This window comes from Erythrolamprus reginae, chromosome 10, assembly GCF_031021105.1.
Source record: "Erythrolamprus reginae isolate rEryReg1 chromosome 10, rEryReg1.hap1, whole genome shotgun sequence".
NCBI classification, from domain to species: domain Eukaryota; kingdom Metazoa; phylum Chordata; class Lepidosauria; order Squamata; family Dipsadidae; genus Erythrolamprus; species Erythrolamprus reginae.
The window spans coordinates 39782120-39795547 of record NC_091959.1 but is presented as its reverse complement, the minus strand read 5'-3'; the positions used below and the strand labels follow the sequence as shown (position 1 = coordinate 39795547).

General features: G+C 41.2%; 1 protein-coding gene across 6 annotated transcripts in view; it reads right to left on the bottom strand.

Moving 5' to 3' along the window:
• GOLGA3 (golgin A3) overlaps positions 1-13428 on the bottom strand; it is a 61730-nt gene that overhangs the window by 23125 nt on the left and 25177 nt on the right. For all 6 annotated transcript variants that reach the window (XM_070762693.1, XM_070762695.1, XM_070762696.1 and 3 more), the window contains 7 exons: positions 11393-11530; positions 9506-9667; positions 8249-8617; positions 6053-6130; positions 3543-3806; positions 2663-2757; positions 1052-1268 (listed from right to left, as the gene is read on the bottom strand). In XM_070762693.1, coding sequence (XP_070618794.1) covers positions 1052-1268; positions 2663-2757; positions 3543-3806; positions 6053-6130; positions 8249-8617; positions 9506-9667; positions 11393-11530 — 1323 coding nt within the window. The remainder of the gene's footprint in view (positions 1-1051; positions 1269-2662; positions 2758-3542; positions 3807-6052; positions 6131-8248; positions 8618-9505; positions 9668-11392; positions 11531-13428) is intronic.

Sequence of the window (13428 nt, the reverse complement as noted above, 5' to 3'; positions counted from 1 at the left end):
TCCACAGTGGGATACAGCAATAGAGGTAGATGAAGACCAGGAAGACAGTGAAGGTTTTGAAGACAGTTTTGAGGAAGAAGAAGAGGAGGAGGAAGAAGAAAATGACTAAATAGTATAATAAATGAACTCTGCGATACAGGATATCTCTAAAAATGTGTCCTGGGAAAAGATAAACACAAATGCAGTTGAACAAAAGATTATTTTTTCAACTTTCTTTTTACCAATTATGAATACTTCGTGTAGTTTCCCAGTATAGATCTGTCAGTCAGTTGACTACAGTGTTCCCTCGATTTTCGCGGGTTCAAACTTTGCGAATAGCCTATACCACGGTTTTTCAAAAAAATATTAATTAAAAAATACTTCGCGGTTTTTTCCCTATACCACGGTTTTTCCCACCCGGTGACGTCATATGTCATCGCCAAACTAATAATTTTTGCAAATAAATAAAAAACAAAAATAATTATTGTTAATAAATAATTATGTTTATAAATATCAGGATCACTAAGTGTCTTATTCAATGGTGAGTACCAGTAATAATGGTGAGTAAATGGTTGTTAAGGGAATGGGAAATGGTAATTTAGGGGGTTAAAGTGTTACGGGATGGCTTGTGATACTACGTAGCCAAAAATGGTGTATTTACTTCCGCATCTCTACTTCGCGGAAATTCGACTTTCGCGGGCGGTCTTGGAACGCATCCCCCGCGGAAATCAAGGGAACTCTGTATATAACTTGGGAGATGCTTAAGGCTTAAGTATAGGATTCATTTATTTCAACAGAAAATAAAAGCTTTTCTATTTTTTAAAAAAGAATAAAAATAGGTATGAAACAGGATATTGATTTTTGACTGGTTGAATAAAAATGTATAGATATGTATGTGTTATTGACATTTTAAGGTATATGAGTTGACATAAAAATGGAAATTGTGGAGTAATTTTGTTAAACAAAATTACCAAAAAAGAAAAGAAAAGAGAGAGACACATTCTGGGTTAGCGTCCCCACTCAAACAAGGGTGCAAATGTTTTAAAAGATCAAGGAAACGAGGTCTCCTTACCAGGCTAGCGTGGTTATTTTCGTTCTCAGAGATCTGGGCCTTGAGTTCATTCAGTTCGGCTTCGGACGACTCCTTGGCTGTGAGGGCCTCCTGAAGGCGCCGGCTGAGGACCCCAACGGCGTTCTCGTAGGCTTTGTGCTTGGCTTTCATCTCCTTCTGGGCCGTGCTCAGGTCGGAACCCAACCTGTTCATCTTCTGCTTCTGTTCGGTAATGGCCCTACGAAGGGAATCCACAAAAGCAACTGCAGTTTAATGTTTCCAAATGTAAAATAATGCACTTGGGGAAAAGGAATCCTCAATCTGAGTATTGTATTGGCAGTTCTGTGTTAGCAAAAACTTCAGAAGAGAAGGATTTAGGGGTAGTGATTTCTGACAGTCTCAAAATGGGTGAGCAGTGCAGTCAGGCGGTAGGGAAAGCAAGTAGGATGCTTGGCTGCATAGCTAGAGGTATAACAAGCAGGAAGAGGAAGATTATGATCCCACTATATAGAATGCTGGTGAGACCACATTTGGAATACTGTGTTCAGTTCTGGAGACCTCACCTACAAAAAGATATTGACAAAATTGAATGGGTCCAAAGACGGGCTACAAGAATGGTGGAAGGTCTTAAGCATAAAACATATCAGGAAAGACTGAATGAACTCAATCTGTATAGTCTGGAGGACAGAAGGAAAAGGGGGGACATGATCGAAACATTTAAATATGTTAAAGGGTTAAATAAGGTCCAGGAGGGAAGTGTTTTTAATAGGAAAGTGAACACAAGAACAAGGGGACACAATCTGAAGTTAGTTGGGGGAAAGATCAAAAGCAACATGAGAAAATATTATTTTACTGAAAGAGTAGTAGATCCTTGGAACAAACTTCCAGCAAACGTGGTTGGTAAATCCACAGTAACTGAATTTAAACATGCCTGGGATAAACATAGATCCATCCTAAGATAAAATACAGAAAGTAGTATAAGGGCAGACTAGATGGATAATGAGGTCTTTTTCTGCCGTCAGTCTTCTATGTTTCTAAATGGCAGTCGGTAAAGAACGAGGGCTCGTGCGGTTAGGATGCTGGTGGACGAGCAGCAAGCTCAGCGTTCAATACCCAAGTGGTGTCGTGGGATGGGATGAGCTTCCGTCCTTAGCTCCAGACGGAAATATGAAAGGAGCCTCCCCCCCCCCAAACCTCTTACAATACTAGACAACACAGTATCAAGAGTCGAGACCTTCAAATTTCTAGGTTCTATCATAATTTTAACCCCTTGCTCCACCCAAGGAATAAATGTGTGATGGATGATGGATGAATGTCTTGTTAACTTTTAATTGTGGGGATTTTAATCTGAGAGGGGCGATTTTAATTGGAGTGGGGCAGCATATAAATCTAATAAATTATTATTATTAATTATTATTATTTAGATTTCTACATGTTGATAGCCGCCATGAGTCCCAGGAGAAGGGCAGCAAAAGAAATCAAAATTAATGAAATAAATAATAACAGTATTACGCAATATGCCTCACTTTGTCCTTCAGGTTTTGCAATGATCAAAAGGGGAAAATAGAGTTATCTAAGAACGGATAGAGGGAATGTGGTAGATTCAGGTAACTAAAGCAAGTTTATACTCACATTTTTGTTTCTTGTTGCATTTCGTCAACTTGTCGTTTTAAGTCTTCGTTTACTTTGACAAGAGCTGTCATCTGTTCTTGGTCAAACTGCAAAGACTGGGAAATTTGGTAAAAACACGAAAGAAAAATATTGAAATAATACGTTCTTTAATGCAGCGAGCTCACCTATTTAGGAATAGGGCTGGTTTAATTTAATTTAATTCAATTAATTTGACTTCTATGCCACCCAATCCCAAGGGGACTCATTGAAAGAAACACACGTAGTCCTTGAGTTATGACTACCACCGAGCCCAAAATGTATGTTCCCTGAGGGAAAGCTTTTGTTAAGCGAGTTTGCAGAATTCCAGACACAAATTATTACTAAAATCTGATAAACATAAATTTAAAACAGAATTGAAATAAAATACCGTTTAAAATGAAATTGGAATAAAATACAATTAAAAATGAAATTTTAAAAAAATCAGTTTAAGGTGAAATCGGAATAAAAATACAATAATTTAATATAAAGTATGATAAAATTATACGCTGCTCAAAAAAATTAAAATAAAGGGAACACTTAAACAACACAATATAACTCCAAAGTAAATCAAACTTCTGTGAAATCAAACTGTCCACTTAGGAAGCAACACTGATTGACAATCAATTCCACATGTTGTTGTGCACATTCAACTTTGTACAGAACAAACTATTCCATGGAAACATTTCATTCATTCAGATCTAGGATGTGTTATTTGAGTGTCCCCTTTATTTTTTTGAGCAGTATATTTCAGTGCCATCCCTACAGGATTATGGAAAAGAAGAATGGTTTTTAAAAAAGGGAAAAGTACAGAAATGTCTCAGGTTTTTTCTGTTGAATTCTTAAATTTAATTCTCCTTCCCACCTGTAGCTCTGACTCCATGTCGTTTCGTTCTTTCTGGGCCACGTGGAGTTGGCTCTCCAGTTCTTCCATCTGCTGCTGAATCTGCTGCAGTTCCTTTGCTAACTTGGAGTTCTCCAGCTCCGTGGATTTTTTCTCACCCTGCAGCTGAAGGAATTGCCGCTTCAGCTCTTTGACTTCGGCATCCAGCTTCTTCTTCGTGGTCTTCAGTTCACTGATTAGCTGGTCTTTGGAAAGTGCGTCTCGGCGGTAGGCTTCCACCATCACCTGCAGACCAAGAACCAAACATAACACAGGTCTACAAAAAATATTTTTTGCAATCTTCTCAGTTGACCTTGTACTTTTCTGAATCGTTTTTTTAAAAATTCTGATTTCAAAAAGGTATATAGTTTTTTCTGTAGCAGGTATAGTTTCCACAGAGCAGCATCATTATTATAAGGTATAGGAAACACGGGTGTAGAGAAAATATTTTTTGTAATCATCTCAGTTGACCTTGTACTTTTCTGAATCATTTTTTTTGTTCTGATTTCAAAAATGTATATAGTTTTTCTGTAGCAGGTAGAGTTTCCACGGAGGAGCATCATTATCATAAGGTATAAGAAATATACTGGCGACAGTAAGTAAACAGTAATCTACACATCAGAAATAATGTAATAACAAAAATGCTTCTATATCAGACACTTTATGTCAGGGGTCCCCAAACTTGGCAAGTTCAAAACTTGTGGACTTCAACTCCCAGAATTCTCTAGCCAGCTATACTGGCTGGAGAATTCTGGGAGTTGAAGTCCACAAGTCTTAAAATTGCCAAGTTTGAAGACCTCTGCTTTATGTGATAGAGCAAAACTAAGCATATTTTTGGAATCAGCACATCAAACTCCATAAAACAGACATATTGCTTTTGCTGATAATTTTTTGTGTTGACCAGTGCAATTGTTTGATGGAAAATATTACAGGATATCTAATTGTCAGGCTGAAGCCAGATTTGCTTGGAGATTTTGGCCTGCCACATTATGCTATATTCTTTTGGAATGTATTCGTGCTGTGAGGATTTGGGAGGGGCTGTTGAATGAGGAGGTAGAGACAGCCATAACAAATTCCTTATAGGAATTTCAAGGTCATCCTTTGTCCAGCACCTGCCCAGAAGAAGATGGGAGTGTACGGACCTGTTGGCAGACGATGAATGGTCTAAGGGACAAACGTGTGGGTGCAGAACAGGGGAATGAACTTTAAACCGGAAGGAGAAATCCTGGGAATTCAGATTCGAATTTCTCACAAATGCACCAGCAGGACTATCGGAATAAATTGGAACTTTGAGGAAACTTTTGCCTTGGACTCTGATTTGAACTTAGATGTTATTTGGAACGTTGACAAAACTTGTTTTGCAGCAAACTGGCTGTTTGGATCCCGGGGGAGGGAATACAACTGCTTTAAAATGGTGTAAATATGTACGGAATTTGCAAATCCAAAACACTTTTGGAGATCGAATAAGAAGAATATGAATCTTGAATATGAGACAGCAATGTGCGGCAGCAGCCAAAAAAAGCCAATACAATCCTGAGTTGTATAAACAGAGGCACAGAATCAAGATCACGTGAAGTATTAGTGCTGCTTTATAAAAACCCTAGTAAGACCACACCTGGAACATTGCAACCAATTTTGGTCACAACACTGCAAGAGATGTTGAGACTTTAGAAAAAGATCAAAGAAGAGCAACAAAGATGATCAAAGGCCTGGAGATGAAAACATATACAGTGATACCTTGTCTTACGAACTTAATTGGTTCCAGGACAAGGTTCGTAAGGTGAAAAGTTCGTAAGACGAAACAATGTTTCCCATAGGAATCAATGTAAAAGCAAATAATGCGTGCAAATCCTTCAGGAAAATCCCAAACTTTAGAAGGGAGGCGAACAGAGGGCAGGGAGGAGCAGCTAAAGGGGGCAGGTGGAAGAAGCAAGGCTAGGCTAAAGGGTGAGTGGGAAGGAAGAAAGGCAAGGGGGGCGCCCCTCCCTTTTCTTTCTTCAAAAAACACCCTTTCAGTGCCGCTGCAAGCACGCTGCTCTCCTACTTTTGTTAATGCAAACTCTTTCCCCCTCCAAGCCGCCCCTCCCTTTTCTTTCTTCAAAAAACACCCTTTCAGTGCCGCTGCAAGCATGCTGTTCTCCTACTTTTGTTAATGCAAACTCTTTCCCCCTCCAAGCCGCCCCTCCCTTTTCTTTCTTCAAAAAAGGAGGAAAAAAAGAAATCCCTTCTTCCCAGCAGCAATGGCTTGGGTTCGTAAGGTGAAAATAGTTCGGAAGAAGAGGGAAAAAAATCTTAAACACAGGGTTCGTATCTCGAAAAGTTCGTTAGAAGAGACGTTCGTAAGACGAGGTACCACTGTATATTATTTCAGGTGCTTAATTTGACAGTGCCAATTAAGGTGCAATTACGGTGTTTTATTAAGGATAAAACATTTCACATTTTCCAATTTCTCCAAAATGAGAAAATTTGGAAAAAAGAACGCACGTACACACCTTCTGTTGGAGATACTGTTCCTTCACTTTCTGGGTTTGCTTCTTCAGATTTGTACTTTCCTGTTGCAGGTTTTCCACCTACCAGAACAAAAAGAGGAAATGTTAGATAAGAACTAAAAAAGAAATTGAGCTAAATCAAAAAAAAAAAAAAGATTCAGTGTATTTCGAGGTTTGGGATATGTTTTACAAATGGATGGAAAGAAAGAAAACAGAGGGAAAAGGGGATGCATAAATATATATAGTTGTAATCATGAGGGTGAAGGAAAATAAACTTCTCAATCAAAGAAGGAAGATATAAGTAATGATATGTAAGGAATAGATATTATCTTTATTATAATAGGTAAATATCAATCAATAATTAATTAGTGATAGATGAAAACTGTAAAAGAAATACAGTTTAACATAAATACATACATAAATACATACATACATACATACATACATACACACACACATACATGGAAATGTGACATCAAAGCAATTTACCGTACCAAAAAAAGTGTGATAAAAGTTTTTGTGCTTTGTTTTTCTGTTTTGTTTGTGTTGTACTGTCTTAAGTTTGTATTGTAATGTTTTAAATGTTTTTTTTAAAATATTTATACTCAATTTAAATTTTTTTAAAAAAAAGAACCAAAGAAGAAAAATCAAGGGCCTCATGCATAATCAGGAAGCAAGACTGAACCTAGGAGACCAACGTTTTAATTTCCATTATACTGGCCAATACAGGTAGTCCTCAACTTGTAACGGTTCATTTAATCACCATTCAAAGGTTAAGGACGTAGTGGCTCAATGGCTAAGATGCTGAGCTTGTCGATCAGAAGGCTGGCAGTACGGCGGCTCAAATCCCTAGCGCCGCGTAATGGGGTGAGCTCCCGTTACTCATCCCAGCTTCTGCCAACCTAGCAGTTTGAAAGCGCATAAAAAATGCAAGTAGAAAAATAGGGACCACTTGGGTGGGAACAGCGTCCCTTGCACCTCCTGCATTTAGCCACATGACCACGGAGATGTCTTTGGCTCTCCAGCTTTGAAAAGATGAGCACCGCCCCCTAGAGTTGGGAACGACTGGTACGTATATACAAAGGGAACCTTTACCCTTACAAAGTTATAATGGCACTGAAATAAGTGACACGACTGTTTTTCACCCTGACGATGGTTGCCGTATCCCCGTGGCCATGTGATCAAAATTCAGACCCTTGGCAACTGGCTCGTATTTAAGATGATTGCAATGTCCTGGAGTCACGTGATCCCCTTATGTAACATTCTCAGCAGCAATAGGTCAATAGGGAAGTCAGATTCACTTATCAACTGAGTTACTAACTTAATGTTGTGGCCCGCCAGCAGCCCATGCAGCTGGTAGTGGATTCCGTTCAAAAAGAGACCGACTTGGTGATGCATCAGTGGCCTGTGCAGCTGAACCCCAAGTCGGACAGTGAGGAGGCTGACGAGGACTCGGTGCCAGAGGCAGAGGTTCATCAGGACCTTTGGAACCTCCAGGACCTCAGAGCAGCGATGAGGAAGAAGAGGCTTTTCCTCTTCCTGATGCATGAGCGCGCGGAGCTGCCCAGAGACAGGAATGGTTAATCCAGAGGAAGTCTCCTTGGGAGTAAGACTTGGGGCAAATTGGCCACTCCCCTAGTCTACTTAAGGACAGCAGAGGCAGCTGAAAGGCTGCAGGAAACAACGTTTTAGAATCATGTATCTGTCGTGAGTAACTCAGGTCTATAAAAGCTTATACTCTGTTTCTCTGCTTCGGCTTGCTTATCAAGGAAGACTTCTAGGCATTTTGCCAAGCCTTTGAAACTTTGTGAGATAAATAATTGCATTCCTCTGATTTAAGACTTTTTGAACCTAGGCCAGCTATTAATGAAGATTAATCTTTTGTAAGAAAAGATTGCTCTGAGATGTGTGTGTGTGCTACTAAGCCAATTATTAGTCGTGGTTTGTTGATTACTGTTTGTCCAAACTGTATGTTTGTTACGTTTGTAACTGGGACAGAACTGGGGCAGAACACTCAATAACTGCAGTGATTCATTTAAGAACGGTGGAAAGGTTGTAAAATTGGATAAAATTGATCTTAAGAACTGTCTCGCTTAGCCACAGAAATTTTGGGTTCAATTGTGGGTCGTAAGTCGCAGGTTACCTGTAATAGCTAAGAACACTAATGAAAAAGGGAGGGTTAAATGGAGAAATTTATACCTGGCTTGATTTGATGGCTATTTCTTGCTTGAGCTGCTCCAAAACATCGGAGGCTGCCTCAGTGTGGCCCCCCAAATACTGGACGGACTCTTTGAGTCCTTCTTGCCCTGACTTTGCCACCTGCAGGGCAACTTCTAAGACGATCTTCTCGTTCTGCAAATAGCAGATGGAGTCGTCCTTCGAGGCGGCCTCTCCTTGTAGTTCAGCCCACCTGGCCTCCAGTTCGTCATAGCGCAGCTGAAGGTCCTCCACGGTTTGGTCTCGGGTCTGTAACGTCTCTTGGGTGATGGTCAACTGTTTCATCAGATCCAGCTGTTCCTGCTGCAGCGTCTCCACCTGAATGTCTCGCTGCTGAAGGGTTAATTTGACCTGGGCCAAGAACACAAAGAAGTTCGCCATCACCATGATATTCTCCCAAGGTAAAAGAAAACATCCTTCTACCTGGCCTTAACTCAAGACGTCCCAAAGGTGCTTTTTCAAGAGGAGACCGGACTTCGTGGTTATTCTTTGAAGATGTTTTGGTTCTCTTCAGTTTTAGAACTGCAGCTTCTTGGATGAGAAGCAAAACGTCTTAATAGCAAGAAAGTCCAGTTGCCACTTGTAAAAGCACCTTTGGGACAACTATGACCTGGAGGACTGAATATCTCTATAGACTCTTAACTCAAGAGTTGCCAGCTTCCAAAAACTGAGAAAGGCACATAACAATTCTTCCAAGCAAGGACCAGCCCATAGATTTCCACTGCTCTCCTCTCCTCTGCAAATTCACGCATCAGCTGTTTCTCCTGTTCCTCATCAGCCACCTCCAGACCTGAGGGCTGTTGACTCTCCATCTGAGGCTCTGCCTCTGCCTCTCTCTCTGCCAGTTCCATTCCCTCTTCCCCCTCAAAGCTCTTAGGTTGTTTTGATCCTGACCTTGACTCCATCACCTCCTCCTTCTCCTCTGGTTTGGCAATAGAAGGGCCCTCAGTTGAAAGGCCACAACAAGAATGCTTTGTTGTTTCTCGCCCACTGACAGAATCTTGCCAAGTTAAAAGCAAACTACCGTCCCTATAAGCAAATATTGGGGGAACTGTTGAGGAGGAGCCCTCTTCACCCTCTTTTTCAGACACACAAACTCTGATTTGCCTCTTAACTCCTCTGGAACATAGCCCCTCCCTCTTGGGAATCCAGACTACATTCCACCACAGGAATCAACCTCAGCCTTTACACGAGAGTCACACACCTTTGGCTGTAATGCAATGCACAAAACATTTGTACCTTTTCTAGCTCCTCTTCCAATGATGCTGCGGAATCAGCCATCTTCTGAAGCTGCTCTTTCTCGTCCTCAAACTCCTCCAGTTTCCTCTGCAAGTCGTCTTCTACCATACTCTTAGCCTCCTGGATTTGCAGAAAGGCCGCTTCTTGGTCTAACATGTCAGCCTGTGGAGAAGAAGCATCAGTGGTTTTAAAATTGTGGTGAAAGCTGTCAAGGCGATGGTTAACTGCATGTGTGCGGTTAACTGCACCTTTGTAGAGATTCTGCTATACAATTTGGGATGAATACCCTTGGAAAGGTTTGGGAGTAGGAATGAACTTCCATAGGAAATAAATTGCAGACTACAGGAACCCAGAGCACAACTCAGATGACTCTGAGGACACAGATAAAACTCCAAGTGGCCTCAATGACACTCTCAAAGAATGCAAATGACCAGCTCTCTGTAAGGAATATACAGTATAGGAATATGAGATATATTCAGAGTATAAGAGGCACCCAAATTTCCAGCCTCTTTTAGGGAGGAAAAAGGTGTGTCTTATACTTCAAAATACGGTACTTTGGTTGCTACTTGGAAACCGCTTCTTGACTTTATGCTTGAGGTGGGCAGGAAAAACTGAAACCTTGATTTTGGGTTTTACTGATTAGACTGATTTGTTGTTATAGAAATGGCTAGTTTGTACTATTACAGAAAAGTAAAAAGTTGAGAAAGTTCCCTGGGGAGGGGGGGAACTACTGACCCCCTCAGAGAGGGTTCGCAACTTGGGCGTCGTCCTCGATCCACAGCTAACATTGGAACATCATATTTCGGCTGTGGCAAGGAGGGCGTTTGCCCAGGTTCGCCTGGTGCACCAGTTGCGGCCCTATTTGGACAGGGAGTCATTGCTCACAGTCACTCATGCCCTTATCACCTCAAGGTTCGATTACTGTAACGCTCTCTACCTGGGGCTACCTTTGAAAAGTGTTCGGAAACTTCAGGTCATGCAGAATGCAGCTGCGAGAGCAATCATGGGCTTTCCTAAATATGCCCATGTTTCACCAACACTCCACAGTCTGCATTGGTTGCCGATCAGTTTCGGGTCACAATTCAAAGTGTTGGTCATGACTTTAAAAGCCCTACATGGCTTTGGACCAGACTACTTCCGGAACCGCCTGCTACCGCACGAATCCCAGCGACCGATACGGTCCCACAGAGTGGGCCTTCTCCTGGTCCCGTCGACTAAACAATGTGGTTTGGCGGGCCCCAGGGGAAGAGCCTTCTCTGTGGCGGACCCGGTCCTCTGGAACCAACTCCCCCTGGAGATTAGAATTGCCCCCACCCTCCCTGTCTTTCGTAAACTACTCAAGACTCATTTATACCGCCAGGCAATGGGGAGTTGAAATATTCCTTCCCCCTAGGCCATTACAAGTTATGCATGGTATGTCTGTGTGTATGTTTGGTTTTATAATAAGGGTTTTTAGTTGTTTTATTACTGGATTGTCACATGCTTTTTTTATCATTGTTGTTAGCCGCGTCTACGGAGTGGGGCGGCATACAAATCCAATAAATATTATTATTATTATTATTATTATTATTATTATTATTATTATTATTATTATTATTATGCTTTATTCTATTGCAACAGAGGGAGTTGGATTTTCAATGCCTTTTTCCTGAGACCAATTGGGATTGGGCGGCATAGAAGTCAAATTAATTAAATTAAATCCCCCCTGCCCACTTTTCTTTCCCTTTCCCCTCCCCACAGTGTCCTATTATTTGCTCTTGTGCTTTTCTATTTTTATTCTAGAATCTAATAAAATGTTAAAAAGTTATTCCTTGGAACGGGATTGCCGATCAAATAGTCCCGATTCAGATAACCTGTGTTGCGCAGAGAAACCTGTGTCATCTTTACCTCGATGTTTTGCAGCTGCGCAGCGATGCGCTCCTTCTCCTTGATCGATCTATGCTGCGTCTCCGTTAATTGATGAGACAGAGTGACGTTCTCTAACTTCAGATGTTCCAGCACCCCAAACTGAGTCATCTGTCCAGCCTGGGAAAAACGGAGAAAAAATAACTGTATTTAGAGACATCTGAAGAAATCAATTCCCAGCTATTAGGAGTTATAATTTGTGGCCTTCTTTTCTGTTGTGATTAGCTCTGGCCCAGCTCCTGCCCCAAGGACTGTGGATGTGGGGGAGACATCCACATGCTGCAGGCCTGTTTTGCCCCCGGTGGAATCTGCTGATGAAGGCTCCTCTGACCAAGAAGACATGAGTGACAGGGAGGAGGAGAGTGTGGCAGACAGCTCAGAAGGAGATCAATTATCTAGCTCCTCCTTGGATTCGGAACAAGAGTTAATGATACAGCCACGCATGCGGAGAGCGATGCATAGGCAACAACAACTGAGAGATTATTATCAAAGAAAATGAGGCCACCTGTGGTTGGGTGGGGCTGTGGTCATTAGTGAGGCTGCTATAAAGAGCAGCCTGTGGGTTTGGCCATTGTGGAAGATTATCTGATCCTTGTGTTTCGTGACTGCTTTACTGACTTTGACTTTTTGTGTGCTGATTTTCCCCCGCTTTGAAACTAAACCAGAGCAAAGTGTGTTTCACTTTGTGAAAGAAGAAGGACTGTGAATTGCCTCACAGCTGCAAGCTAAGTATCACAGAACTGATAAGGGACTTGTACAAATTACCAGTTTGTTTGGAGACAAGTGCTCTTTGCTATACCAAAAGAGGGCTTAGTTTAAGTGACTTTTCATTATAAAGAACATTGTTTTGAATTTTCAAACGTGTGTGTGTCTGAAATTTGTACTTGTGAATTTTTGGGAGGAGTCTACCAGAGAGCCCGACAGAACACTTTTCTTTAGATTAAAAGGTGATTTGGCTTGTAATTGTGGATTTGATACCCTTTATAAAGAGATTCAAAGCAACCGTTTATTGCTGATTGGTGTTGCTCTCATGAGTTTTTACATCGTTGTGAGTGTGCCCGAATTTAGCAGTCTAAGTGAGATGCCATTGTGAGATGGATGTCTGTCCATAGAAACCGATTAAATAAATGAACAAGGAGGAAGAAGAATAGCCTTCGCTGTGGCAGCTATGGAAGAACTACAGAGAGATTAACAGAGTTGGAAGGGACCTTGTAGGTCATCTAGTCCAACTCCCAGCCCAAGCAGGAGACCCTACATCAGGGGTCCCCAAACTTTTTACACAGGGGGCCAGTTCACTGTCCCTGAGACTGTTGGAGGGCTGGACTATTAAAAAAACCTATGAACAAATCCTTATGCACACTGCACATACCTTATTTTAAAGTGAAAAACAAAATGGGGATGTACTATTTAGAGGGGGGAGAAGTCTGAAATTCATATACATTTATGTTTTGTTTTTAATTTTCTTTTGTTAACATCTGATTGTAGGTTTTTTTGGCTTATAGAAAAATGTATAAAGAAAGAAGGAAGCACTTTGGCATAATGGTTAATAAGTTAGAATATAATTGGTGTACTTTTTGAAGGAACATTAAGGAGGGAATTTAATTAAAAGAAAATGAATGTAACTGGATGACAAAATTAGAAAAAAAACTTTTGCAACTTTTTTGATGATAGATATTAGTTACTAACAAAATACCGCATTTTAGTCATAGGAAATTAGATGGAACCCTGTGTTGTGTCACTCACCCACGGGCCGGATAAATGGCCTTGGCGGGCCACATGCGGCCCGCGGGCCATAGTTTGGGGACCGCTGCCCTACACTATTTCTGACAGATGGCACTCTGGTCTCTTTTTGAAAGTCTCCAGTGGTAAAGCTTCCACAACTTTCGAAGACAACTTCTGTTCCATCAGTTGATTGTTCTCATTCTCAGAAAGTTTCTCCTTATTTCCAGGTTGAATCTCTCCTTGATCAGTTTCCATCCATGGTTCCTTGTCTGGCCTTCAGGTGCTTTGGAAAACAG